At 44.5% G+C, this 25,537-nt stretch overlaps 1 protein-coding gene and 1 long non-coding RNA gene across 2 annotated transcripts in view; one reads left to right on the forward strand and one right to left on the reverse strand.

The window, feature by feature from the left end:
* The window catches only part of SLC11A1 (solute carrier family 11 member 1), a 40,701-nt gene that overhangs the window by 3,543 nt on the left and 11,621 nt on the right, over nt 1-25,537 (reverse strand). Inside the window, exons 4-12 of the mRNA XM_053285443.1 lie at nt 23,663-23,769; nt 22,891-22,961; nt 22,590-22,657; nt 20,233-20,388; nt 11,012-11,170; nt 9,782-9,868; nt 8,344-8,463; nt 1,659-1,808; nt 197-270 (exon numbers count right to left, since the gene is read on the reverse strand). Coding sequence (XP_053141418.1) covers nt 197-270; nt 1,659-1,808; nt 8,344-8,463; nt 9,782-9,868; nt 11,012-11,170; nt 20,233-20,388; nt 22,590-22,657; nt 22,891-22,961; nt 23,663-23,769 — 992 coding nt within the window. The remainder of the gene's footprint in view (nt 1-196; nt 271-1,658; nt 1,809-8,343; nt 8,464-9,781; nt 9,869-11,011; nt 11,171-20,232; nt 20,389-22,589; nt 22,658-22,890; nt 22,962-23,662; nt 23,770-25,537) is intronic.
* The window catches only part of LOC128340405 (uncharacterized), a 34,404-nt gene continuing 25,798 nt past the window's right edge, over nt 16,932-25,537 (forward strand). Inside the window, exon 1 of the long non-coding RNA XR_008313693.1 lies at nt 16,932-17,021. This is a non-coding gene — a long non-coding RNA (uncharacterized LOC128340405). The remainder of the gene's footprint in view (nt 17,022-25,537) is intronic.

A 25,537-nucleotide genomic window follows, 5' to 3' on the forward strand; every position in this document is an offset into this window, starting at 1 on the left:
TGCAAAACACAGGAACCAGAGTGCCACACTCAGGGAGTGCAAGAGTGAGTGTTACAAGAAGTACCAATAATCTGTCAAACAACTGAAGATTATAGTGGGAGCTCAAATTCCTACTAAATTATGTGATAACTCCACAGAAATGCCTCCTAACAAAAATGGGTTCTCTGTGGAATCTCCATCACTCGGAGATACTTACATGCCATTGGCGAAGTCCTGCATGAGAGGTTGTGAGCTGGTGAACGTGAGCACAGGTATGACAGCAAAAGGTAGCTGAAAATAGGAAGGAAAAAATAGCCTGAGCATGCACATGTTTTTAAAAGAACTCTGTGCCCTTTTTTCCTCCTCTCTCTTCTCTCCTGTCCAAGAGATTCCCAAAATCTTTTCATTAAGGGACCACCAATATATTTCCTGCAGATACACAATCACCATGTATTTCCTACTCATGGCAGTGTTGTCAATAAGACTAGCCTTGCTCTGGGATTCTGATGGGGTCTCTTGCCTGCCCCACCACGACTCTTCTGTATCTACTCCACTATTGCGCCGCGGGCCAGTGTTAAAACAGCCTTTCTGGAATTTCTCCTCTAGCCAGGCGGAGTTTTGTTGTTGCTGGTGGTTCAAGCATGTTTTAGTTTGCATATATTTAAATATAGTAATGCAAACAAATAAGCCATGTTCAGATTTCATTTTCTGTTCTGGTAGGGTTGCCCATTCTGACTGAAACAATTCCAAGAGATTCCCTCCCCGCGAATAATAATTCCCTCCAATGTTTTTCACAGTATCAAGCCAAGATCAATATTGTTCACAATATCAGGAGAGCAGAAAGGACTGGCCGCCTCTTCCAGAAAATAGGGTTACCAACTCTCCAAGATCGCTTTCAAGTCACCAGGAAATTGATGCTGATTGCAGTAGACCCCAGGACAATCTGGGAGAGCTGGTGGTAACCCCATGTTCTGGAAGAGGTGCCCAGTCCCGTCTGTCTCCCAGTCCCTGTGACCAACAAAAGCAAAAGGATGTTCCACCCTGCTTCAAGCTCGCTGAAGGAGAGGAGTGGCAGGAAGAGGCCATATGGGGTAGAGGAGGGACATGGGCTCTGCCACTGGGGCCTAGAATTAGAGGAGCCTGATACATTGGCACGCAATGTTCCCTCTAAGGCGTGTTCACATGCATGGGCTCACAAGTTTTTTGATGTCCACTCGGTCAATTTTACATCCCACTCAGGCTGAATCAAGAAGGCCCCACTCTGAACGCAGGTGTGCACACACTGCGCCTTGATACTGCCGCCCAGAACAAAACTCATTCCGCACACAGATGGAAAAAAATTAGAGGGAATGCTGCTCTTGCTGTCCATATGAGCAATGCTTTTTAGGAGGAGAAGAGAAACTCAGAAATATGTGACAAAATGTGTGATAGCTGGATAAAACAATGGTAGGTAGAGAGTCAGTTGTAGCTTGGTCAACAAGTTGGACACATTTGGCTATTTTGTTGAAATATCTTCTAAACCAGGGTTGCACAATCTCAGCCCTCCAGATTTTGGACTACAACTCCAATTGCATGTGCATGCACACTGCCTTGATACTGCTTCCCAGAACAAAACTCATTCTATACACAGATAGGGGGGGAAACATAGAGAGAAAACTGATCACAGGGGGCAACCTCACCAGGATACTCTGCAGCACATTGAGAGTATCATTCAGGCCTGTCAGAACTGTTACATTCTTGAAAGCAGCAACAAGGATCGTGGGGAGGATGGCAAAAGCACGAGTGAAGACCACACGGGCAAAGCGGGACCATCGTAGCTGCAGGAAGCCCTGAGAGGGGACAAGAAGCAATTATTATATTTCGCAGAAGTCAAGCCATCCCCAGCCATGGAAGCATCAACCGCTCTGTGTATCAAAGTGCCCTTCTCCTCCCGTTTGAAAACCCCCACATGTCACCCTTTTTCTCAGAAAGGCACAGGAATCACCATCACAGCCCATCAAAATGGTCTTGAAAGATATTACTAAGAGGTTGCCATCTAGTGGTAAATTCAGTCACTGCCGAGAGGTGAAAAGGCAAGTAAGGGCAAACTGAAACCAATGGCAGCTTCCCTCCTGGGGCAAATAGCAGTACAGCTGGAGGCAGCAGAGATCTGGACTGGGACCACAGTGCAGGCAAATGGATAAACTCCCCCCTGTGGTTCCGATTTGCATCCCCCATCCAGCTACTCTTTGGTGGAGAGGAACCCAAACATTCAAGCGTTAGTTATAGACATGAAGACTGGGGAAAGAAAAAGGATGTTTGTTGGGAATAAAGGGAAGAGAGCAACAGAATCAGGAACAGGTTTGCAATAAAAGAAAAGAAAATCCCCTCTCAAAAAATAAAGGTCTGGCAGGAGTGTCAGGACATGTCACAGCGCCAAGAGAAAACTCAGGTACAGTTTTGATATAGGGATTCAGTTCTGGTTCTTATCAATTGTATCGAGCAAAGAGGGCATTGGCTTCAACCTCAGCCCTAGAAGAACCCTATATTTGTGCTCTTCCAGACAGCAATAAAGTGCAGAAAGTGCAAAGCTTTCATGCAAGTCCCAAATGTGATCTTACCATACAGATGCTCCTGCAGGCTTCCACACTCCTTTCTAGTGCAATCTTATTCTTTGTACATGTGCCAAGTAGGATCCTTGTGTGATTTTCACAGCGGCACCTGTCTGCTAGCTCTTACACTGCAAGAAGAACCCACCCTCTACTTTTATGGCAACTAGAGAAAGGGATGGGTCCTTCTCAGGCTGCAAGAGCTGGCCAGTAGGTGGCACTATGAAAACTGTGCAAGGTCCCTGCTTGGCATATGTACAAAGCATAGGATTGTGCTAGGAAGGAGTATAAATGCTTGCTGCAGCATGCGTACAGGGAAGAAGATGGTGCTTGGAACACTTATGAAAGCTTTGCTTGTCCTGCACTTTATTGCTGTCTGGAAGAACCCATTGTCTCCTAACGTGGAAATCCACACCGACTTGAGCAAATGTCTCCCCCAAACACCTCCACCCCCACAACTTTATATCCTATAAGCCTTGAATATTTAGGTTCATACCCAAAACATATAAATCTAAGCAACCAACCAGTCTTGAAGTAATTTGTACAATGAAATGTTCACACCAATGTGTTTTCTGAAAGCACAAGTTAATATTTTAAAGCAGGAGTCAGACATAGATAGCCACCATCTCTATTTCTTTTAGTGGTTTTTGGGAAGTCTGCTTCTAAACATAAGGGTGTCATCGTGTTTTGTCTGTGCTGCTGCTGCTACTATTTTGTTCAGGTCCAAGGCAGCAAATAGGAGGAATCTAACCATTTTATGGTGGACCAGGCAAATTCCAAGGACAGGAATAAGAGGGATTTTGGAATTATTACCACAAATACAGACTACTCATAGCAAATGTTTACAAGTGTGGAACTGAAAGCCACTAGATGTCACCAGTACAATACAAGAGAAAGAATGAGATACAGTTTGTTTAAGGCAATGGTTTGGGTTGTAGTTCATGATAAAAATGCAACTATGCCTTCTATTGTAACTGGATTTAGGATCTGTCCCGCTTTGCAAACAGTCATTTCTGAACCTGCTATCAGATTCTAAATCCATTTAGGACCAAATGACATGTTACGTTAAGTGCATAGTTTGGCTCTTGCATTCTCTGACAATACAAGGCCTGAAAGGAAATGTATTACAAGGAACATGCTACCACCCTCCTGATTGCTGCTGACAGTAATTAGGAGTTTCAAAAGGAAATCAGGGAGGCGTCAAAGAGAGACAGAGCTGTAATAATGGGTGAATTCTATTACCCATACATAGACTGGGTACATTCACATTCAGGTAATGACAAAGAGGCCACATTTCTAGATACACTGAACAACTGTGTCCTAGAACAGTTGGTCATGGAGCCAACCAGAGAGAAAGTGACCTTGGATTAAATCTTGAGTGGTGCCCAGGTCCTGATGTGAGATGTCATAGTCATGGAACCTTTAGGGAACAGTGACAATAGCGTGATCAAATTCAGCATACATGTGAGGAGAGAATCACCAAGGAAGTCTGACATTTTGAACTTTGGAAGAGGAAACTTCTCTAACATGAGGAGTTTGGTGAAAAGAAAACTAAAAGGGGAAATGAAGAGAGTCACTTTGCTCCAGAATGCATTGAGTTTATTAAAACCACAATAATAGAAGTCCAATTAGAATGTATACCAAAAAGGAGGAAAGGTTCCACCAAGTCCAGAAGGATGCCAGCATGGCTAACAAGTAAAGTCAAGAAAGCTATAAAGGAGAAGAGGAATTCCTTCAGAAATTGAAAGACCTGCCCAACTGAAGAGAACAGAAAGGAACACAAACTCTGGCAGAATAAATGCAAGGAGACACTAAGGGATGCAAAAAGAGAGTATGAGGAACATTTATCTAAAAGCTTCAAGGGGAATAACAAAAACTTATTTAAATACATCAGAAGCAGGAAACCTGCCAGGGCAGCAGTTAGACTGTTAGATGATGAGGGATCCAGGGGGGATCTGGGAAATTACAGGCTGGTTAGCTTAATGTCTGTGTCAAGCAAATTGATGGAAAGCATTCTCAAGGAAAATATTGTTATGCATATAGAGGAACAGGTCCTGCTGAAGGAGGCCAGCATGGCTTCTCTTGCCTCACCAAACTGTTTTAGTTTTTGAGAATGTCAACAGGCATGTACAGTAGATAAATGTGATCCAGCTGACATATTATACTTAGACTTTCAAAAAGCTTTCAACAAAGTTAGTCATAAAAGACTCATAAACTTAGCGGTCATGGGATAAGGGGACAAGTAGATGTGTGGATTCGTAACTGGTTGAAGGACAGGAAACAGAGGGTAGGGATAAATGGAGAGTTTTCACAATGGAGGGAAGTAAGAAGTGGGGTCCCCCAGGGATTGGGACTGGGACCAGTGCTTTTTAATTGATTCATACATGATCTAGAAGCTGGGGTAAGTAGCAAGGTGGCCAAATTTTCAGATGACACCGAACTATTTAGGGTAGTGAAATCCACAACAGATTGTGAGGAGCTCCAAAAGGAACTCTCCAAACTGGGTGAGTGGACAACAAAATGGCAAGGCTACAACACCTAGGGCTTTTTCATTTAGAAAAAAGACTACTGAGGAGGAGACATGATAGAGGTCTATAAAATCATTCATGGTGTGGAGAGAGTTGATAAGAGAGAAATTTTTCTCCCTCTCTCACAACACTAGAACCAGGGGTCATCACATGAAACTAATTGTTAAGAAATTTAGGACCAACAAAAGAAAGTACTCTTCACAAATCATTTAATTAACCTATGGAATTATGTGATGTGGTGACAGCCAACAGCCTGGATGGCTTTAAGTGTTGGAAGTGAAGGACTATACGCTGTCTCTTGTCTCAATGACATAGGAGGACAGACAGAGGGCTAGAGGGTCAAGATATTGGTCATCCCTCCTCTACTGCTCTGACACGATCCCTTGATATGTAGATTGCTATTCTTAGGGACTTCCTCCCTTCCAGCCACTTCCTACTTCCTTCCCTTCCTTCTTCCTTGCAACATGCAAGCTCCTCTCTCCCTGCACCATGTGTGCAGAGATGCAGAATCCATCTGCATCCAGCTAGATTAGAGATCCTATCTCTTCACTTTACTATCTAGAATGGAGTTCTATAATAAATACTCCTTATATTGATTTGAAACTATGAACTGGCTCCAAGTTATTTTACTCTCAGCATACAAGCATGCCTAACCAAATTCTGCTGTGTTGTGCCTCTGTGCACTCTGCTATAATGAAAAAGGATTTCTCTTACCAGAGAGAATTCCCAACGTTAAGAGGGGTTTACATAAATTCATGGAGGACAGGTCTATCAATGGCTACTAGTCTGGTGGCTATAGGCCACCTCCAGCCTAAGAGGCAAGATGCCGCTAAATACCAGTTGCAGGGGAGCAACTGCAGGAGAGAGGGCATGTCCTCAGTTCTTGCCTGTGGCCTTCTCAGATGCATCTGGTGGGCCACTGTGTGAAACAGGATGCTGGACTAGATAGGCCTTAGGCCTGATCCAGCAGGGCTGTTCTTATGTATCAGTTTGGGGTGGGTGGGATCCAGATCAGAAATGTGGAGGAGGTGGAGGAGACTTTAACCCTTTATCTCTGCTGCACTCCCTATCTGGACTGGGGCCCTTGCAGCTGCTTGGCACCAGTGGGAGCTTGCCTCCTGGTGAGTAAACAGCAGCTGCAAGGAGGAGGCTCCAGTCTGGATTGGGATTTTGGCAGAGGGAAAGGATTAAAGTGTTCCCACACCTTGCCACGGTCCTGATCTGGATCACCCCCACAGCTGATTTTTAACAATAAAACACATGAAGACCAAATGAGGCACTTACTGTGTAGTTTGATCCTTAGAAACATGGGCTTCTTAAATGGTAATCTGAGCCCCCTTGTGTAATTTTATTTATTTATTTATTTATTATTTTATTTATTACATTTGTATCCCGCTCTTTCTCCGAGGAGCTCAGAGTACATGCTTATTTTTATTTTTATTTTTAAGTACATGCTTATTTTTATTCTCACAACAACCCTGTGATGTAGGTTAGGCTGAGACATACATGACTGGCCCAGAGTCACCCAGTGAGTTTCATGGTTGAATGGGTATTCAAACTCGGGTCTTTCCTGGTCCTAGTCCAACACTCTAACCACTATGCTAGGCTGGCTCTCATGGGTCAGTAAAAACCATAACTGATTGTTCAGGAATGATGGTCCAGGACTGATGGTCCAGGAAGGAGAGGAGAGCTGGTCTTGTGGTAGCATGCATGACTTGTCCCCTTAGCTAAGCAGGGTCCACCCTGGTTGCATATGAATGGGAGACTAGAAGTGTGAGCACTGTAAAATATTCCCCTCAGAGGATGGAGCCACTCTGGGAAGAGCATTTAGGCTCCAAGTTCCCTCCCTGACTTCTCCAAGATAGGGCTAAGAGAGACTCCTGCCTACAAACTTGGAGAAGCTGCTGCCAGTCTGTGAAGACAATACTGAGCTAGATGGACCAATGGTCTGACTCAGTATATGGCCGCTTCCTATGTTCCTATGACTTCAAAGCACAATCACAGGCCCTGATCTTGCAGACGAGTCACTTTACTTAATGATGCACACTGATGTAGGCAACAGGAACCACAGGATGCGGTCACTTCATGGTGAGGACAATGTACTCTGCACATGCATAGAGGGGCCACTTCTTTATTATAACTTCTCATCTTCCAGGATTAAGCTGTGCCACTACACAGTCAGTGAGGCGGGTCTCACGATCAGTGAGACCAGCCTCGAGAGGGTTAACGAGGAGAGCGGGCTTAGCTGGGTAGTCTTAGCCCGCTCTCCCCGCAGACGAGCAGGGAGGCAGCCCTGGATGGCTGGATCGGCCGCCCACACGATTGCCGGGTCCATTACAGAGCTGGCGGGGGGAACAGGATCCGTGCGGCCCCTGGAAGCTCCAGCATTCCCTGTGTGAGTACGCAGGGCCTGCTGGAGAGACCCCCAAGCTGGGAGGCTGCTTTTTAACCTCCTGGGTGGGAGTCTACTCATGAGCTACCATGGCACAGACCTGCAGCATGGCAGCACACGATCAAAAAGACCGGGTTAGAGGAGTGCTCACTCCGCTAACCTTGGCTAAAGGGAGGGGCATTCCAGCAGGTGACCTGCTTTGGTGAGACCGGGCTCGGCTCGGCCCGGTGGTTCTCACGGACATACAAAATTGGGCTAGGTTCCCTTAGCCCGATTTTGTATAACCGTGAGAATAGCCTCAGTATGTCTCCTAAAAATGTGCTTCCAGGCAGTCTCCAGGTGAAACCTGATAAAAGTCCCCGACCACTCAAGCTATTCTGTGGCAACACAGGGCCACTAAACCTTTCCTTTTCCTTGGAATAATAGTAAAAACCAGTCAGCAGGACAGCTGTAAGCCATGTGTAAAACAGGAATGTTTGATTGTTTTCATTATAATCCCATCAAATTGAGTTTGTTGTTATGAGAAAACCAGGACATAAAACATGTAAATAAATAATTTCCTTTTCCTTATTCAGATCACAATAATATAATTCAGAGTTCTCTGGCAAGTAATGAGAAGTGTGAGTCCACATGTGCACAAGAAGCGAGTAAAGAAAACAATGATGTGAGCCTCATGAAGCGAAGGGGAACAGAAACTAGGAACTGTGGGAGGAGCAGAGAATTGTTCAGGGCACCAGAGAACTTTCCTGTGCCATTAGAAGTGTGAAGGACAACTATTGGTTGGAAGGAAGGAAGGAGGAAGAAGGAAGGAAGGGAAGCTAAAAGAGTCAGGAATCTGCCCCATGCAGCTTCTCACCTCCATAACAAACTGTCCTGCATACGTCCCAGTCATGGTTGAACTTTGACCTGCAGCAAGGATGCCAATGGCCCAAATGTAGAGAGCAATGGGCCCAAAGTAGCACCCCAGGATGACTCCCTGGGCAGAGAAGGAAAGAGATCCGGTTATGGCTGACGAAGCAAAAAATTCACACAAGCTATGCCACCCACATTACCAGCAGCTGCCACAGGAAGTGCTATTTCTGTTCCTGGCCATATGTGCCTTTTTGTGTAAAGAATACAAATTCACTGTAATGAACAGAAGAATTGAATACCACAAGCAAACCACCCTGCTCCTTCCTCCCTGACCTAGTTAATTGCCTCATAATTTAAAACCTAAATCTCTGCAAACTGTCCTTGATAATTGCCACGCTACTCTATCCACAGTGCTCCCTCTGCCCACTTTGGGTAACATGCTGCACAGATAAGCAAGCATAAGTTCACTTTGCATTAAAAAGTGTAACAATTTTTTTAAATTAAGTAGCATTAATTTGGGTTTTTGTTTTATAACACATATATGGATATATTTCTATTTTAAAACATCTCTGTCAATATATAGGAACATAGGAGGAAGCTGCCATATACCGAGTAAGACTTTTGGTCCATCTAGCTCAGTATTGTCTTCACAGACTGGCAGCGGCTTCTCCAAGGTTGTAGGAAGGAATCTCTCTCAGCCCTATCTTGGAGATGCCAGGGAGGGAACCTAGATACTCTTCCAGAGCTGCTCCATCTCCTAAGGGGAATATCTTACAGCACTTACACATCAAGTCTCCCATTCATATGCAACCAGGGCAAGCCCTGCTTAGCTAAGGGGACAAGCCTTGCTTGCTACCACAAGACCAGCTGACTTCTCCTATATCCCAGTCCAAGATCATGTTTAGGATGCCAGAGTTTCATTTAGGGCAGCCAAGCACATGTGAGGGTGGACTTGGGGGAATGAAAAGGATGTACAGGGATTGTGTACAAAATGGTATTCTGGTGCACCACTGGTCCACCATATTCAAAGATAAATGTGTGTTTAAAAAATAAAAAAGAATGGTTAGCACCACAAAAGAGATGGAGTCAAAGTGAAAAAGAGATATAGCCTGGAAAGGAACCACTGGCAGCCTTTACTGCTAATTAACACATTAATGAACTATTTATATGCAGTACAAGAAAGGAAGTATCACTAGAGTAGGGGGCAACCTTAGCTCATAGCTGTTGTTGAGCTACAACTTCCATCATATCCAGCCACAATAAACTGTGGCTGGGGATGATGGGAGTTGTAGTTCAACGACAGCTGGAGAGTCAAGGTTGCCTGCCCCTGCCCTAGAGAGACACATGACTGCCCTCTTGAGGATTCTGCACAATGAGAGCAGCTTTGCATTAACAGCAGTAGGTCTGGCGTGGGGGTGGGCACATTTCTGCCAGAAACTTACCCCTTTAAAAATGTCCACGGAGACTGTCTCGTTGTTTTGTGGAAATATCTTAGAATATGGACTGGAGTTATTGACACAGACATCATGCTGGAATAGATGAGGAAAAAGTAATGTCAGAACAAATAGCTCAGGAGCAAAGTATTCCCACATGCCCTGGTGCTGCCTGAGAGAGACAGACCTGCTTTTCTTAGAATATATCCCCACTGATACATTCTGTAAAACAACTTATCATTCCACTATCATCCAAAGCCATTGCCCCTATCAACACACTGAAGAGCCCCAGCTGGAACACAACTAGGATTATCAAGTCAAAAGTTCAAAAGGGGCATCAGACTCCAGACTGATACTGTACATAAAATGTATCCCTTTAAAAAAAGAGAGATGACTATCAACTTTATTCATAATAATAAACAGTTTGCACAATGTATTCACTGAGGCTGGCCTGGCCAAAGGGTCACCCAGCTCTTTTTATGTGGGGCTCTTTGCTTGAGTAAAGTAAAGTAAGTAAAGTGTAGCCCTACACAATAGAGCACAAAAACCTTTTCCCTTTAGTTAATTATGTAGAGGAAGGAACTTCAGTCTAGCTTTTGTCATGCCACAGGGCAGCAGGGATGCGAAAAGCTCTGTCTTCCAAAATTATATATTTTTTCACATTTATGTTTTATTTATTACATTTATATCTAGGGTTGCCAGACCCCCAGGATTGGGGATTGGCCTGGATTCTCCAGAAACTGGCAGCAAGCTCCAGATGATTCCTGAACGCAATCCTCAATAGTTGATATTGGGGGAAATATTGGGGGCAGGAGGAAAATATCCAGAATAGTTTCAGTCGGAGCTGGCAATCCTGTTTATAGTCTACCCTTCCTGCAAGGACCTTAGGGTAACATGCAAGGGTCTTCCCTCCCTTTCACAAGATCACGGTGAGATAAATTAGGCTGAGAGAATGTGGCTAGTCAAAGGTCACACAATCAGCTTCATGGTTGAGTGATCAGTCCTATGCTAACCTTCCTAGAAGTGAAGGTTAGAATGAGCAAACAGAAAGAGGCTGGCCAACAGGAAATTGCTCTCCAAAGAGATACTTGGCCCTCTCCCTTCTTTCTAAGCTTTCCATACCCTCTGTTCCCTCATTGCAGGGGGGGGGAACCCATATGTGGTGGAGGAGCCATTTGACCTGAAATCCCAACTGAACTGAAGTGAATCAACCATGGAGTGATGGCATCACACACTCACCACTTTCTGGCTGCTTTGGTGGTAAAAGGCTTGCCCAAACACGGCCATGACAAAGAGATTTATGAGAAAAGAGACAAAGAGTGCGATCGTGGACTCTGTCAGGAAGTACATGTTGGCCTCTTTCACTGCCCGTCTGTTGCCACGATCAACTTCTCGGGTCTGTGGAGGAAGGACATGGTATCTCACAGGGCCGTCTGTCACAGGGGGCCAGACTTCCACATTTTCACTCACCACAACTTGCTGTGGAGCATCACAATCTAGTGGGCATGATAAGCCCCAGCCTCCCTCCCAGTCTTGCAGCAGAAGTGGGTGGGGGTTTGTCCCAGCAGTTGGACAGCAATCCCTGCCCCTTTCCCAGCTCCTGAATTGGGAGGAAGGCAGCTGAGGGTAGGTTCACTGCTGTGTTGCCAAGGTGCCTGAAACACACTGGGCCAAACAAGCAAGCCGCACATCTTGCTTTCCTGCTCAGTGATCTTGCACTGGAATTGTATGGCAAGAATGCCATAAGAGGAAGGCAAGGCTCCAGAACCGAAAAACCCCTCTAATATAAATAATGATAGCCACCATCTAACAGAGAAGTCAAAATGCATATGCAATGAGCTTAAATGCATTGGAGACTTTTGGGAGCTTAAATCATAAGATTTTTTGTTGTGATTGGAGGACTTTAAAATGGTGTGTTTGGCAAATGCAAATTTGTGCTTATATGTCACAATTTGCTTGTGATAAATCAAAATGTGATATGCTGGCATCTGCAAACTGGTGACTATTTATATATTTCTCTTACGTTTCCATCTCATTGTGCTCAGCTCCTACAGTGACTTGCAACAAAATTGTGAATTGTGTGTTTTAAAACAGTAACATATGGTGATAACTGAGATCAGGAGGTTTCACAAATACTTTTAATATTTGGATAATTGTAATGAAACCATGTGTAACAATCAGCCTCTGATCAGTCCCTCCCCTCAAGAGTGAACCAGAAGTGAACCCTGTCCTGACTGACAGGCTAGTGCTCAACCAATCAGCCAGCAGGTGAGTGGAACCTAGAGGTCCATGAGACAGGAAAAGAGGGGTTTCTTTGTTCAGTTGAAGCTAGGTTGGAATTGCAGCCAGACATGTGGCCAGGGAAATGGCTGCAGAAAGGAGGACTGTAGTTCTTGGAAGATAAGACTGCAGGGGCTTGAATTCTCTCCTGGAGTTTGGGGTGAGTTCAAGGGGGAAGGAAGCTAGGGCTTTTGGCTTCTGGAAGTTTAGTCTAGGGAACAGTTTGTTAGTCAGTTTCTGTTAGACTTTTATTTTCCTTTTGTGTGCTCTGTATACCCTTGCAACTGGTCTAGGACTGTGTGCCTGTAACTTAATTAAGCTAAGAAACAATAGCCTGGGCCCATCCATCCAGGGTGCTGCAAAAGTCTCTGTAAACTTTTAAGGGTGTTTTTGTATTCTCTTATGTCCATATTCTTTGCAACTGGGTAACCATGATTTTTAAAGTGTGTCACTCCAATATCAGCTGGAATCCTTTTTGGAAGGAACCTTGTAATCTACTGAGTATTTTTACCTGTAACTGAATGTTTATTTTTCTTTTTTTGCTTTTTACAATTTTAACCAGCCTCTTTGAGTGGATTTTTAACTGGGGGGGGGGTGCTGAAAAGGGGTCTACTCTGGTGCAAACATGCCTCAGTTTGATTGTTCAACTACCAAGTTTTCTCACTGTGTGTAAGCTTGCATGTGGAAGGTTTTTGTACTTTTCCAATAGTAAGAGAAGGAGAATTTTCCCTGGAATTCCACCCAAGTCTGGAGTGGGGTGGGGTTTAAACTATGTTCATAATTGGGTGGTTGTGGCAGCAAATAAGCTACTGGAGAAACAGGAAAGTTTAGAGGAACAGCCTTTGTGGGTGAAATCATAGAGAGGGGATGATTCAGCTTTTTTCTTTCCCTCATGTAGGCTGGGTCTAAGACAAAGGCTTGGTTAAATCTGCTACACACTTTTTATTATTTGAAATTGCCTATGACATATCTTAGCTGTTTAAACAGAGTGCTCATCGCTAATGACACCATCAAAGCAAAATATGCCATAGATATCCACAGCACTTGTATAACAGTGGAAATTTTTCTGGCAAGAAAACAGTTTCTTATTTTTCTTCTTTGTTACATTTCTCCTCTTTAATTGGCATTGGTATTGTTGAGTTTTGCATATTAATATTAATTTATTATTATTATTGTTTACACAGTCAGACAGGTATTATTTAATAATAATAATAATAATAATAATAATAATTCAATTTCTATACCACCCTTCCAAAAATGGCTGAGTGGTTTACACAGAGAAATAATAAATAAATAAGATGGCTCCCTGTCCCCAAAGGGCTCACATTCTAAAAAAACACACAAGATAGACACCAGCAACAGTCACTGGAGGTACTGTGCTGGGGGTGGAGGGGGCCAATTACTCTCCCCCTGCTAAATAAAGAGAATCACCACGGTAAAAGGTGCCTCTTTGCCCAGTTAGCAGGGGATACTCCTGGGATTTACTGATGCTAATATACCTGGGATTTACTGGTGTACTAGCACCCTATTAAGCTTTATCCATTTACCTTTCTATTCTTGCACTTATTTATCATTTTCTATGAGCCAGTTCAGGCTGTTTGATTCTAATGCTTTGGCTTTTTGTTGTGATGTTTTTATTAATTGAATATGGCGATTTCTATGGTTACTTGGAATGTGAAGGGTTTAGGTCAGCCCTTGAAGCTCCACTAGATGTTGGCCAAGTGGGAAAAATGACTATTGAGATTACTTTTTTACACCCATATTCTGCTAGCTGATAAATTGCGGAGGAGAGCAGGTCCATACTTTTGCATGTGTGGAGGCCATGTGCATGCTGTCATCATGTAGGGGCAGCTGGGAGACACCCCACCAGTGCGTGGTCATAGCTGGGGGTAGTGCTGCTATTATGGAAGTGGTGGGGACTGGAGGAGGAGCAGGTATGGACCTGTGTATTAAAGGGGCTGTGTAAGCCCTTGATTTTAAAGGGATGTACCCAAGATTCAGATGCCAAATTGCGTTTTGAGCACATCCCTAGCATGGGTGGGAAATGTCTATGTAAGTGACAATTCTAAGAGAGCGAGGGGTCTGGCTATTTTAATTCACAAATCTTCTAAATTAATTGTTGAACAGGAAATAACAGTTGGTGAAGATTGCTTTCTTATACTTATTGTTTGTATGGGTGGTCAAGTTTGGCATTAATGAATTTGTATGGTCTAGTCACAGATTCCCAGAACACAGCTGTTTTGAACATTTACACACTTTGACATTTGATCACTTGATTATTGGAGGGGATTTTAATCAAACTCTCGATCCCCTTCTTGAACATAACACTCCCCCCACCACTTAAGGCCTATATGTTAGATTTTAATTTAGTAGATATATGGTGTCTTCTTAATCCCTCCCAATGAGAATATACTTTTCTTTTTCCTGTCTATACAAACTGTTGGACTATTTTTTGATGTCTCATTCTTTACTATCTCAAGTTCAGGCATGCAACATGTATGTATGTATTTATATACTGCCCAAAACTTATGTCTCTGGGTGGTTTATAATAAAAACAGTACAAATTAAAACAGAATTAAAACATTAAAATATTAAAACAATTTAAAATTGAACACAATGTTAAAACTGTTAAAAACTATTAAAAACTGTAAAGCTAATTAAAAGTCTGGGTGAACAAATGTTTCTTTAGTGCCTTTTAAAAAGTTGTCAGAGATAGGGAGGCTCTTATTTCAAAAGGGAGTGCATTCCAAAGCCTTGGAGCAGCAATGGAGAAGGCCCATCCCTGAGTAGCCACCAGATGAGCCAGTGGCAACTGTAGATGAACCTCTCCTGATGATCTCAAAGGGTGGTGGGCCTCATGGTGAAGAAGATGTTCTCTAAGATACCCAGGGCCTGAGCTGTTTAGGGCCTTATAGCTTATAACCAGCACCTTGTATTTTGCCCAGAAACTTATCAGCAGCCAGTGTAGCTCTTTCAACACAGGAGTAATATGGTCTCTCTGAGATGACCCACAGACCAACCTGTACCAACTGCAGTTTCTGGACTATGTACAAAGGCAGTCCCACAGAAAGCACATTGCAGTAATCAAGTCTGAAGGTTACCAGCATATGTACCACCGTTCTGAGGTCGTTTATCTCAGTAAATGTACCCAGCTGGCATATCAGCCAAAGCTGATAAAAAGCACCTTTGGCCACCGCCTCAACCTGGGACACCAGGGAGAGGTTAGGATCCAAAAGCATGCCCAAAATGCATACCTGTTCCTTCTGGGGAAGTTTGGCCCCATCCAAAACTGGCAGATCAAATTAATCTCTCAAGTTCCAACCCTGTACAATAAGTACCTCTGTCTTATCTGGATTCAGTCTCAGTTTGTTATCCCTCATCCAGCCCATCAGCGCCTCCAGGCCATTATGCCTTCTCCTGATAATGTTGACATGGAGAAATAGATTTGGGTGTCATCAGCATATTGGTGATAACACGTTGCACCAAATTTCCTGATGATATCTCCCAGCAGTTTCAATATGGAGCCTTGAGGGATACCATACAAAAATTCAGATTTTGAAGAGTAAAAGTCTCCAGGGGACACCATCTGGAATCTGCCCGAGAGGTAGGAGCGGGACCACTGCAGAGCAATGCCTCCCGCACCCACCCCTCTCACATGCTCCAGAAGGATACTGTGGTCAATAGTATCGAATGCCACCGAGAGATCCAAAAGGACCAACAGAGTCACACTCCTGTCAATTCCCAATTGGAGGTCATCCATCAGGCCCACCAAGGCAGTCTCCACCCCATAGCCCACCCGGAAGCAAGTTTGAAATGGGTCTAGATCAGTGGTTCCCAAACTGGGGGCCTCCAGATGTTGCTGAACTACAACTTCCATCAGCCCCAGCTACAATTTATTGTGGCTGGGAATGATAGGAGCTGTAGTTCAGCAACATCTGGAGGCTCCCGGTTTGGGAAACACTGGTCTAGTTAAATAGTTTCCTCCAAGACTGCCTGGATCTGGGAGGCCACCACCCTCTCTTACCTTCCCTGCCACGGAAGGGAAGAGACAGGCCTGTAGTTGCTTAATTCTGAGGAATCAAACACAGGCTTTTTCAAAAGAGGTTTAATAATTGCCTCAACCTGCCCTCCCTCAGGTAAGCATTGATGCTATAACAATTTCTGATCTGTTGCTTCCCTGTTAAGTTGGTTGTTGGTTTGGAAGGTAGTTCTAGTATTTCATTTAGGTGGTATATGAATATATCCTTGCTGAATGATCTGCAGTACTAGACAAATGGAACAGGAGATGGAGGAATTTGTTTTAACATATTTTTAAAGCATTTTTGCAGGGCTGGATCATAGCTTATTCTTCACATTTTAAAAAGGCAACAAATGGCTCAGATTGTATCTCTTGAGAAGCAAGTTAAAGATTTATTAAACTTATATGCATTATGCCCTTCTTCTGAGTCATACAGAACCTTACTTACAGCTAAATATGAACTCAGTAAGTTATACTCTTTAGAAACCCAATTTTTGTTGAATTGTACTAGGCAATGATATTAGGAAAGGGGTGGGGTGAGGAAAACCTAGCAAACTCTTGGCTTCTGGACTCAGGCGCGTAACAACGATAGGGCAGGGGGAGACAGTTGTCTGGGGGCCCCACTGCCTTGGGGGGCCCCCCAGAGGCACCTCACGTGACTCCCCATTGCCCCCTGCCCAGCCCCAAGGCCCCTCAGCCACTTGCCCTGTTCGCCGTCTCTCCTGCTTGTTCTGCTGGCCGGCAATCGAGCAGACAGGCTGCAAAGAGCTCCTTTTCTCCGGCCTCTCAGCTGATCGGCGGGTGGGCGGGGCTTCCAAGGAGGTCTGGTGTAGGCCTCTGTGAAGCCTGAACTCCAGTAGGGCCCAAGCCAGCCAGGAAGGAGGAGGCAGCCAGACTGGCCACCACTGTTCTCTGCAGCAGCAGACCCCTGCGGAACCCAGCATTTGCCAGGTAGAGTGTGAACTCCTTTTTGTGGTTACCTTCCTCCCCCCCCCCATATATAGGCATCTGCTTGCCATAGGGCTTTGATATGGGGGGGGGGACTGAGAAGTCTCTGAATATTTATTTTTAAACAGCTTGGAAAATTTGTTGGCTTTAAAAAAACTATCTAAAAAGTCCTATAAGTGGCTTGTTTCATGGCAAAAAATTACAAAAACTTCTGGAAGAAACAGTATTATATTTATTTTATTCATTCATTCATTCATAAATGCACTTATGTTCAAGTTGTTTTGCAACCCAGAAGGTCTGAGTGAGAACTGTGAAGCATGTCTTGTGCTTTTATTTTATTTTATTTTTCTTGTGTGTGAACTGCTCCCCAATAACTTGCAGGGACTTCAGGGTAAATCTGGCCAACATGTGAATGCAGCACCTCCATTCCAGAGGAGATGTGTGTTAAAGGGCTTTAAAAGCCTCCTGTGAAAAACCTCCTGGAATCAAACTTTACTGAATTTGTTCAGAATTCTGGGAAAACAAACATAGGTTCACCCTGCATGGTTGAAAGTCTCCTTTGCTAATCTGCAGCGAGGGGGCCATTTTAATCATTCATCTTTCTAGTGTGTTCTAGGCATTAAAAGTAAAACAAATGTATAGTACTCAATGTATATCACTATATATTGTGATGTGTGCGTGTGTGTATTCAGTGAAATGTATTTCCAGGCAGCATACTTATTTTGGAATATCAGACTTAAATCCTTGGGGGCCTGGGGTATGCGGAGGCCCTGGACTTTGAGTGGGGGGGGGGCCCATTTTAAAATCTCGTCTCTGGGCCCACTCCAACCTTGCTACGCCCCTGTCTGGACTGAAGCAGATTAAGCAGCGTAATATTATCTTTTATCCATGATACTCAGGCAATGTCAACACAGAACCTGAATTTATAAATCAGCAGTTTTTAAAGTTTTATTCTAAGTTGTAGAATGATAGTACATCCAATATTGATGCAGACATAGATTGTTTCCTGCAAAAAGTGCATCAAGAATTGTGGATTCTGTATTATTTATTACATTTATAAACCGCCCCATCCAGAAGCTCTGGGCGGTGTACATTACAACACCACTCTGTGCTTGGGGGCAGGGGAGCGGGGAGGCAGCTGCCAAAAAGACTATAATACAGCACTGGAAGGACAAATTTACTCCTGAATTACAACTTTGGATAACTGATATATATTCCTTGTTAGCATTTGAGATGGTCTTTCTCCAATGGAAAGGAAAAGAAGAGTAATTTTCAGCAATTTGGTCAAATTTTAATGAATTGTTTATGTTTTGGGGAAAAGAGGGTGCTATCCTTAGAAGAAAATGGTTGGTTGGTTGGTTGGTTTCCCCCCCTCCTTTTTTCCCCTCTTGGTAGGTTTTATTTTATTATGTTAAAGTAAGAGATCCTTCTTAATTTTTTTTCTTTTATTTTTCAGTTACACATGTATATGTGTAAAAAAAAAAAAAAAAAAAAGAGCCCCTGGTGGCGCAGTGGTAAAACTGCTGCCCTGTAATCAGAAGGTTACAAGTTTGATCCTGACCAGGGGCTCAAGGTTGACTCAGCCTTCCATCCTTCCAAGGTCAGTAAAATGAGTACCCAGAATGTTGGGGGCAATATGCTAAATCATTGTAAACCGCTTAGAGAGCTCCGGCTATAGAGCGGTATATAAATGTAAGTGCTATTGCTATTGCTATTGCTATTGCTATATAATTGTTATCCTTGATAATGTCATACACTCTGCTGTAATTTTATTGAAATTTAAAAACAAAAAACCATTGTTGGAGGACCAAACTACACATGACTTGGGAAACATGTGAACTGTGAAGTGTTCCCAGATTTTTTGAAAAATGGCATGCAGTCCTGATGGGTTTATGTCTGTATTTAATCAAAGTAGCAGTGCTGGGAAAGAGCTTGCCAATGGGCAGGGTCACCAAGTGTTTCCAATTCTAGAATGCAAGTCTCATGCTTAACCAAATAAATTCCACATAGATATGGTCTAGTGTTAAACTACAAGGGGCCACACAGGAAACTGCTGATCTGAGGGAGAGGCATGTGCACACCTTCCAAACCTCTCTACAATCCGCCTGTGCTGTTCCATCGCCATCATTCCCAATGGGAACAGCATCACAATTGCAATCACTCAGTAATAACCATGGAGCAACCCCACCATTGCAAGCAGCATAGGCACGAAGTGGAGTGGCTCAGAAGCCGGGTGCATGCCTCTCCCTTGGATTGGCAGTTTCCTGCATGGAATGCAAGCCACTATCTTTGTGTAGGCTGCTATGTGTAGAAACGGACTCCACTGTCTTACATGATAGCTCACTCTGACAGTAGGGACCGATGGGGAGAGAATGTGCCTCAGTGGTAGAGCACATGCTTTGCATACAGAAGATCCAAGGTTCAATCCCTGGTATCTCCAGGTAGGGCTGGGAAAGACCCCTGTTTGAAACCTGGTAAGCAGCTGTCAGTTACTGAAGACTAGCTGACCTGGCACAGAGCATCTGTGCCCTTAGTTCTCCCTGTCTTCCCCCCCCTTCAGCCCCAGTTTGTTCTCCCCCACCCTCCCTTCAGCCCACCACCACTTCCTCTTGGTTGCCGGCTGGCCGGCCTGGCCACCGCCTCCTGTCACAGGGCAGCGCTTCCTCTTGCCGCTGCTTCCTCTCGCCGGGTGGCACTTTCCCTGGCGGCTAGCCTGGACGCTGCTTCCTCTTGCTGCCCAGCACTTCCTCTCGCCACCAGTGGTGGTTGGCCTGGCCACCATTTCCTCTCGCTGCCCGGCACTTTCTCCCGGTGGCAGCCACTGTTGCTTCCTTTCGCTGGTCAGCAGCCACTCGCCTTCCTCTCCCCCTCCCCTCGCTTGTGAAATCTCACGAGATCTGCCACTCATGGGATTAGCCATGGGTATGTCTTAGCGAATTAAATATATAGATAATATTGAGGTAGATGGGCCAATGTGACTCAGTATAAGGTAGCTTCAGGTGCTCATCTCCCCCTAACATTTCTTTTCCCTTGCTCTCTTCCTTATACTTTGTCGTCCTCTGCATCACAGTAATATAATATAGCTCTGTCATAAGCTCCACTAGTGACTTTGAAAACAGGATTGAATATATGGGAGTATGCTCTGATCTAAGACTGGAAAGGGGGTGTCTGAACTTGTACCCAGCAATGTATTTTCCCTGTGCCAATTACTTACCTTGACAAGGGAGGAGTGCAGGTAGATGTTATGGGGCATGATGATAGCTCCAATAATACCCACAGCCTGCATCAGCTCATTTTCCCCACAGCCCTTGCAGTAGGGAAGGAAGATCCCCTTCACCACCTCTTTCTGGCTGGGCTTCACCACTACATACTGAAGGAGGAAAAAGGATGGCACGTTAATTTCCTCTGTGGGCATACTGTAGACCAAAGAAGGGCGAAACACCAATCTTTCTATTACAATGAGATTAAATCTCCTCCTACACTCCCTCTTGTGATTTTTTTCAAAATGGGGGCCACCAAAAAAGGAGAGGGAGCACAACCATTTAGGGGAGCTTGTGAATTCTGGGTTAGAATGATAGAGTGTGGAGCAGATGAAGTAAATTTACGGGAGAATCGGAGCAAGCAAGAGATGGGGAAGAGAGGAGCCAGATTATAGAGGTGCTGGAGGCTGCAGAAGGTGCATAAGAGGGGAAAAAGAGGTACAAAAGAGGTACAAAAAGAGGAATAGTGAATTTAAAAGCTTATAGGGCAACTGTGCTGAGAATGCCAGGGGAAGCTGGAATGGCAACATGGCTGTTCATGATATGCCAGAAGGATGGGGGATTTGTGTAGCCTTCTGGTGTGTCTCTCAGCTGGCCAAGCTAGACCTAAGTTTAGATATGTTCCTCAGTAGGTGGAGCAAATCCTTAAGCAAAAATCCTTTGGCCTCAGTCTTAAATTATTTATAGAGTTTTGTTGGAAGTGAAGGACTTTGCACTGTCTCATGTATCAATGACAGAGGGGGACAGACTAGTGAGTCAGAGGGCTAGAGACGTCAAGACATTGGTCATCCCTTCTCTACTGCTCTGACTATCCCTTTGGTATGTAGATTGCTATTCTTAGGGACTTACTTACTTCCTGCCTGGCCACTTCCTCTTTTTCATTCTTTCTCTTCCCTTTCTTCTCCCTTGCAATATGCAAGCTCCTCTCTCTCCTTGCACCATGTGTGCAGAGATGCAGAATCCATCTGCATCCACCTAGCTAGATAGATTAGAGATCCTATCTCTCCACTTTACTATCTAGAATGGAGTTCACTAATAAATACTCCTTATATTGATTTGAAACTATGAACTGGCTCCAAGTTATTTTACTCTCCGCATACACACATGCCTGGGCAGACTCTGCTGTGCTGTGCCTCTGTGCACTCTGCTATATTAGAAGGGTATCTCTTACCAGAGAGAATTCCCAACAGTTTGAAAGTCCTTTCATATCTGACTACTCATGGAGAGGCTGTCCAGTTCTTGTCACTTGGGCACATAATGAAATTATGGAATTCACTGCCACAAGGATGTGGTGATGGCCACTATCCTAGTTAGCTTTTAAGAAAGAATTAGACCAGCGGTTCTCAAATTTTGGTCTGCAGATGTTGTTGGACTACAACTCCCATCACCCTCAGTCACAATGGCTGAAGCAGGGGCGGAGCCATGATTGTACAAACGGGTTCAAAGAACCCAGGCCGCCAATGAAAAAGACCACTGAAGCCTGCCGGGGGGGCGTGGCTCGGGCTCTGGAAGAGTGAACTCCCCCCACCCACACCTGGGCTCCAGAGAATCCCGAGCAAGCTCCCCTCTCCTTTTCATGTATTTATCTTTCTCTCCCTCGCTGGAGGGAAAGAAAGGGAAATAAAGGCTGTCAGGCAGCAAACGCTGCCTGAAATGGATGGGGTGGGGCGCGGAAGCTCGCTAGGGTTCTCTGGAGCCCAAGCCATGTCCCATGAGCATGATGTCATGCGCATGGGACGTTGCTAGAAGGGCCGCTGAGCAGGGCTGGATCCAGGCCGCTCCTAAGCCGCCATCCGGCTGGCTCCGCACCAGGGTTGAAGGGATGATGGAAATTGTAGTCCAACATCATCAGGGGACCCATGTTTGAGAACTGGATTAGTCTGGATTAGACTAATCCATCAAGTGTGATCTACTAGTGGCTATTATCCCGACGCTTTAAGCAGTTTGTTTTAATTGGTGTTTTGTTTTTTACTTGTTGTGCACCACCCAGAACCTTTGGATGGGGTGGTATAAAAATGTAATAAATAAATAAATGACAGTTAACTATAATCTCCATAATAGCAGAAGCTAGAATCAAATAATTGAAGGGGGCAGAAGGAAGGCTGTCTTTATGCTCTGCTTGTGACCTTCCCAGAGTCAAATGGCTGGCTTCTGTTGGAAACAGAATGTAGGACTAGATGGCCCCTAGATGGATTGATCTGGGAAGGCTCTTCTTACCTTCTCTGCTTATGTCCAAAGGGTTGGACTCAGGACAACATGGAGGAGGGTGGATGGAGGTGCCATGTGTGGTGGTGAGGCTGTGTGAACTTACCTCATAGCCAAATGTGACTGCCATGATTGTAATGAGAAGACCAAAAAAGGCTTCCAGCTTCCTGAGACCTGGGAGAGATAGAGACAGATAGAAGCTCACCCACTGGAGAAGGCATCTAGATTCAGGGCTGTTTCAGACATGATTAATATTTATCCTGAGGGCTAGCTAGATTAATGTTTATTTTGAGTGTTCCCTATTGCTCCATGAATGAAAGAAATGTCCCTGAGAAAATACCTTACAATAACCTTTGAATATTTCACTTCCTGACTTGATCACATACATTCTATTACCAAATACATACCATATTTATCCAAAAAGAGGAAGAAGAAAGCATCCACGATTGTGATCAAGACACCACCCCACAAAGGAATGCTGCAAAAAGAAATTACAGAGGTTACCATTTCAATAATGGGAACAGTGACCCGCTCCACACACACACTTTGGCACCTTTTCAGGGCTCAACGACCCACTGCCATAAACAAATATCCTGGTTGGAAAGGAAGAGACTGGTTGGTGTTTAACTTCTGCCAGTCCCTGTGTTGATACCTTATTTCCTCATAGGCTTCTGTGCCTGGTAGCAGCTGTAAAACAGGCAGAAAGGAGGCTATTAAAAATTAGCCCTGCCAGAAAAAAGATGGCAACATACTAAGGGACCCCAGTTTTGGAGGAAAACTGCAAGGGTGGCTGTAGGCCCTTAGATTCAAGGGACTGTCCTTTATTCCAGGGTACCACAGCTTTGTTGCATCCTTTTAGAAATATAATTTTGCTATGACCATCCTGAGAGGTATGATCTGGCAGAACAGAATAAATCTAGGACATAGGATGCGGGCCTCTTATCCAGACTAGGTTGTCTGGGCCCTTCTCCAGACCATTGTGAGGGGTTTCTCACCACAAAGTATGGAGAAGCCATACCTGACCCTAATAGGAAGGGGGGAGATGGCAAAGTCAGTGTCTTCCAGTGTCACCCCAATCTCTCCCAATGTCCCCTAAGCTCAGAAATCTGAGAAGACCGAATATTTCTTTTCCTGGAGCAGTAAGCAACAGTGTGCCCACGGAACAATGAGGATTTTTACCGTCCACCTGACAGAAGGTTGAAGGCAATCGCTGTCCCAATCACTTCCTGCATGTCAGAGCCAATGATGGCAGCTTCTATCAGGATCCAGAGCAGTACACGTGGGGCCTGCAGCAAGCAGAATGGGAGCCATGTTGTATAAGCAGCTGGGATACCTAGCGAGAAGCTGGTGCCCTAAGGCCTCTCCGTGCTCTGTGTTGAGGAGCACATTCCCTTAGCTCAGTGATCTTCACTGTAACCTGCTAAATCCTATAAGCCATGTTGGGCAGGGATCAAGAGGACAAGTGATAGGTGAACTGCTCCATGCAGCTTGTTCACGTCTTCAGGAGTCACAAACTGAAACTGATCCAGTCTAACCTCACAAGAGAAGCTACTGGACACTTCCATAATAGACTCTGCAGTAGCTGTAGTATCCAGATTGGCTCAAATATGAGAGATGCTACCTGTGTGGGAAAAACTCATTAAAGATGCCACAGCAGGCCATTGATAGTTCAATCTGATTCTGATTGAAGGGAGGAGGGGAATGTACTAGCCCTCTCACAACCCTGGTCAACTCTGCTGGATGTGAGCTTGCAGATTACATATGTACAGAAAAGAATCGCTTCTTTGCTGCCTGTATTGAAGGAGTATCACTTCAAAAGTGCTCTGTGCTGCAAGATGAGTTTTTATCCATTTGCTCTCTAGCTGCCTATCTTGCCGCTTCAACCCCCATAGCTCTTATGTATACTATGGGGCTAATTAAGAAATGGGTCTGAAAAATAGCTTAGGAGCAATTGAGTCTACTGCCCTAGCAAGTCCATTATTCCAAGTGTGAACTCGGGCATCAACTGAATCGCTGGCAAAATCAACCTTAAAACCTTCCAAGGCTTGAACTGAAGACGACTGTTAGCTAAGCAGTTATTACTTATTTTTACATTTATATCTTGTTCTCCTTCCATGGAGCTCAGAGCTGTGTACATGGTTATATTTATCTTCACATCAACCCTGTAAGGTTGGTTAGGCTGAGAGATACTGTAAGTGACTGGCCTGGAGTAATCCAGTGAGTTTCATGGCTGAAAGGGAAACCCCTTTCAGGTCACCCAGGTTCTAATGAGCTCAGGTCACCCAGGTTCTAATCCAACACTTTAACCACTACATTGTTGGAGTGTTCCATCACAGGGAAAACCTCTCCCCACATTCAGGGCTTGTCTCTGTAGATAAGGGTTGAATTAGGGAGATACAGATGGTGTGATCAGTGAACACATACAGTAAATGAAAGGGAGAGTGGCTAGCCAGCAAAGTCCCATTCCCCCTCTCCATGCATTCAGGCTGAATAGTGCTAATTTTAAAACACTTTTGTTTAACACATAACCAAACATGTCCCCTAGAGAAATATTGTGTCTGAGGCAGTGGGCCAGTTCAGATGTCATGAAAATGTCTCCCAGCCTCAGGAGCATACTCAGGAGCATACACGCGACTCGACACACAAGTCAGAGGAATTCTACTTCCAACTGTAGTTAGAAACAAACTAAGATCGGTTGTGACACAGCCAAGCTGATCAGTCTTGCGTTGTTCTTACCAAAGGGCTTGAAATACATTGAGATCTGAGCCGAAGATCTGAAGTGGAATCGGCTTATGTCTGAACCAGCCCACCACCATCACCTAAGCTCTGCTTAGATCAATTGCTGGGTCACAACATATCTAACACATTATAATCGGATATGGATTAGTTGTGTTATCTTATTAACTTTGCATGTCTCTGGCCCCAAAAGCATTTTCAGAAGGGAAGCTGTCATACACTTATCAGGTAGCTGTTTTGGTGATGATTAACACTTCAATGTACATATTGCCCGACATGTTGCGCAAGGCAAGATCAGCCTAGCTGGACCACTGGGGC

This window comes from Hemicordylus capensis, chromosome 1 (assembly GCF_027244095.1).
Source record: "Hemicordylus capensis ecotype Gifberg chromosome 1, rHemCap1.1.pri, whole genome shotgun sequence".
Lineage (NCBI taxonomy): Eukaryota > Metazoa > Chordata > Lepidosauria > Squamata > Cordylidae > Hemicordylus > Hemicordylus capensis.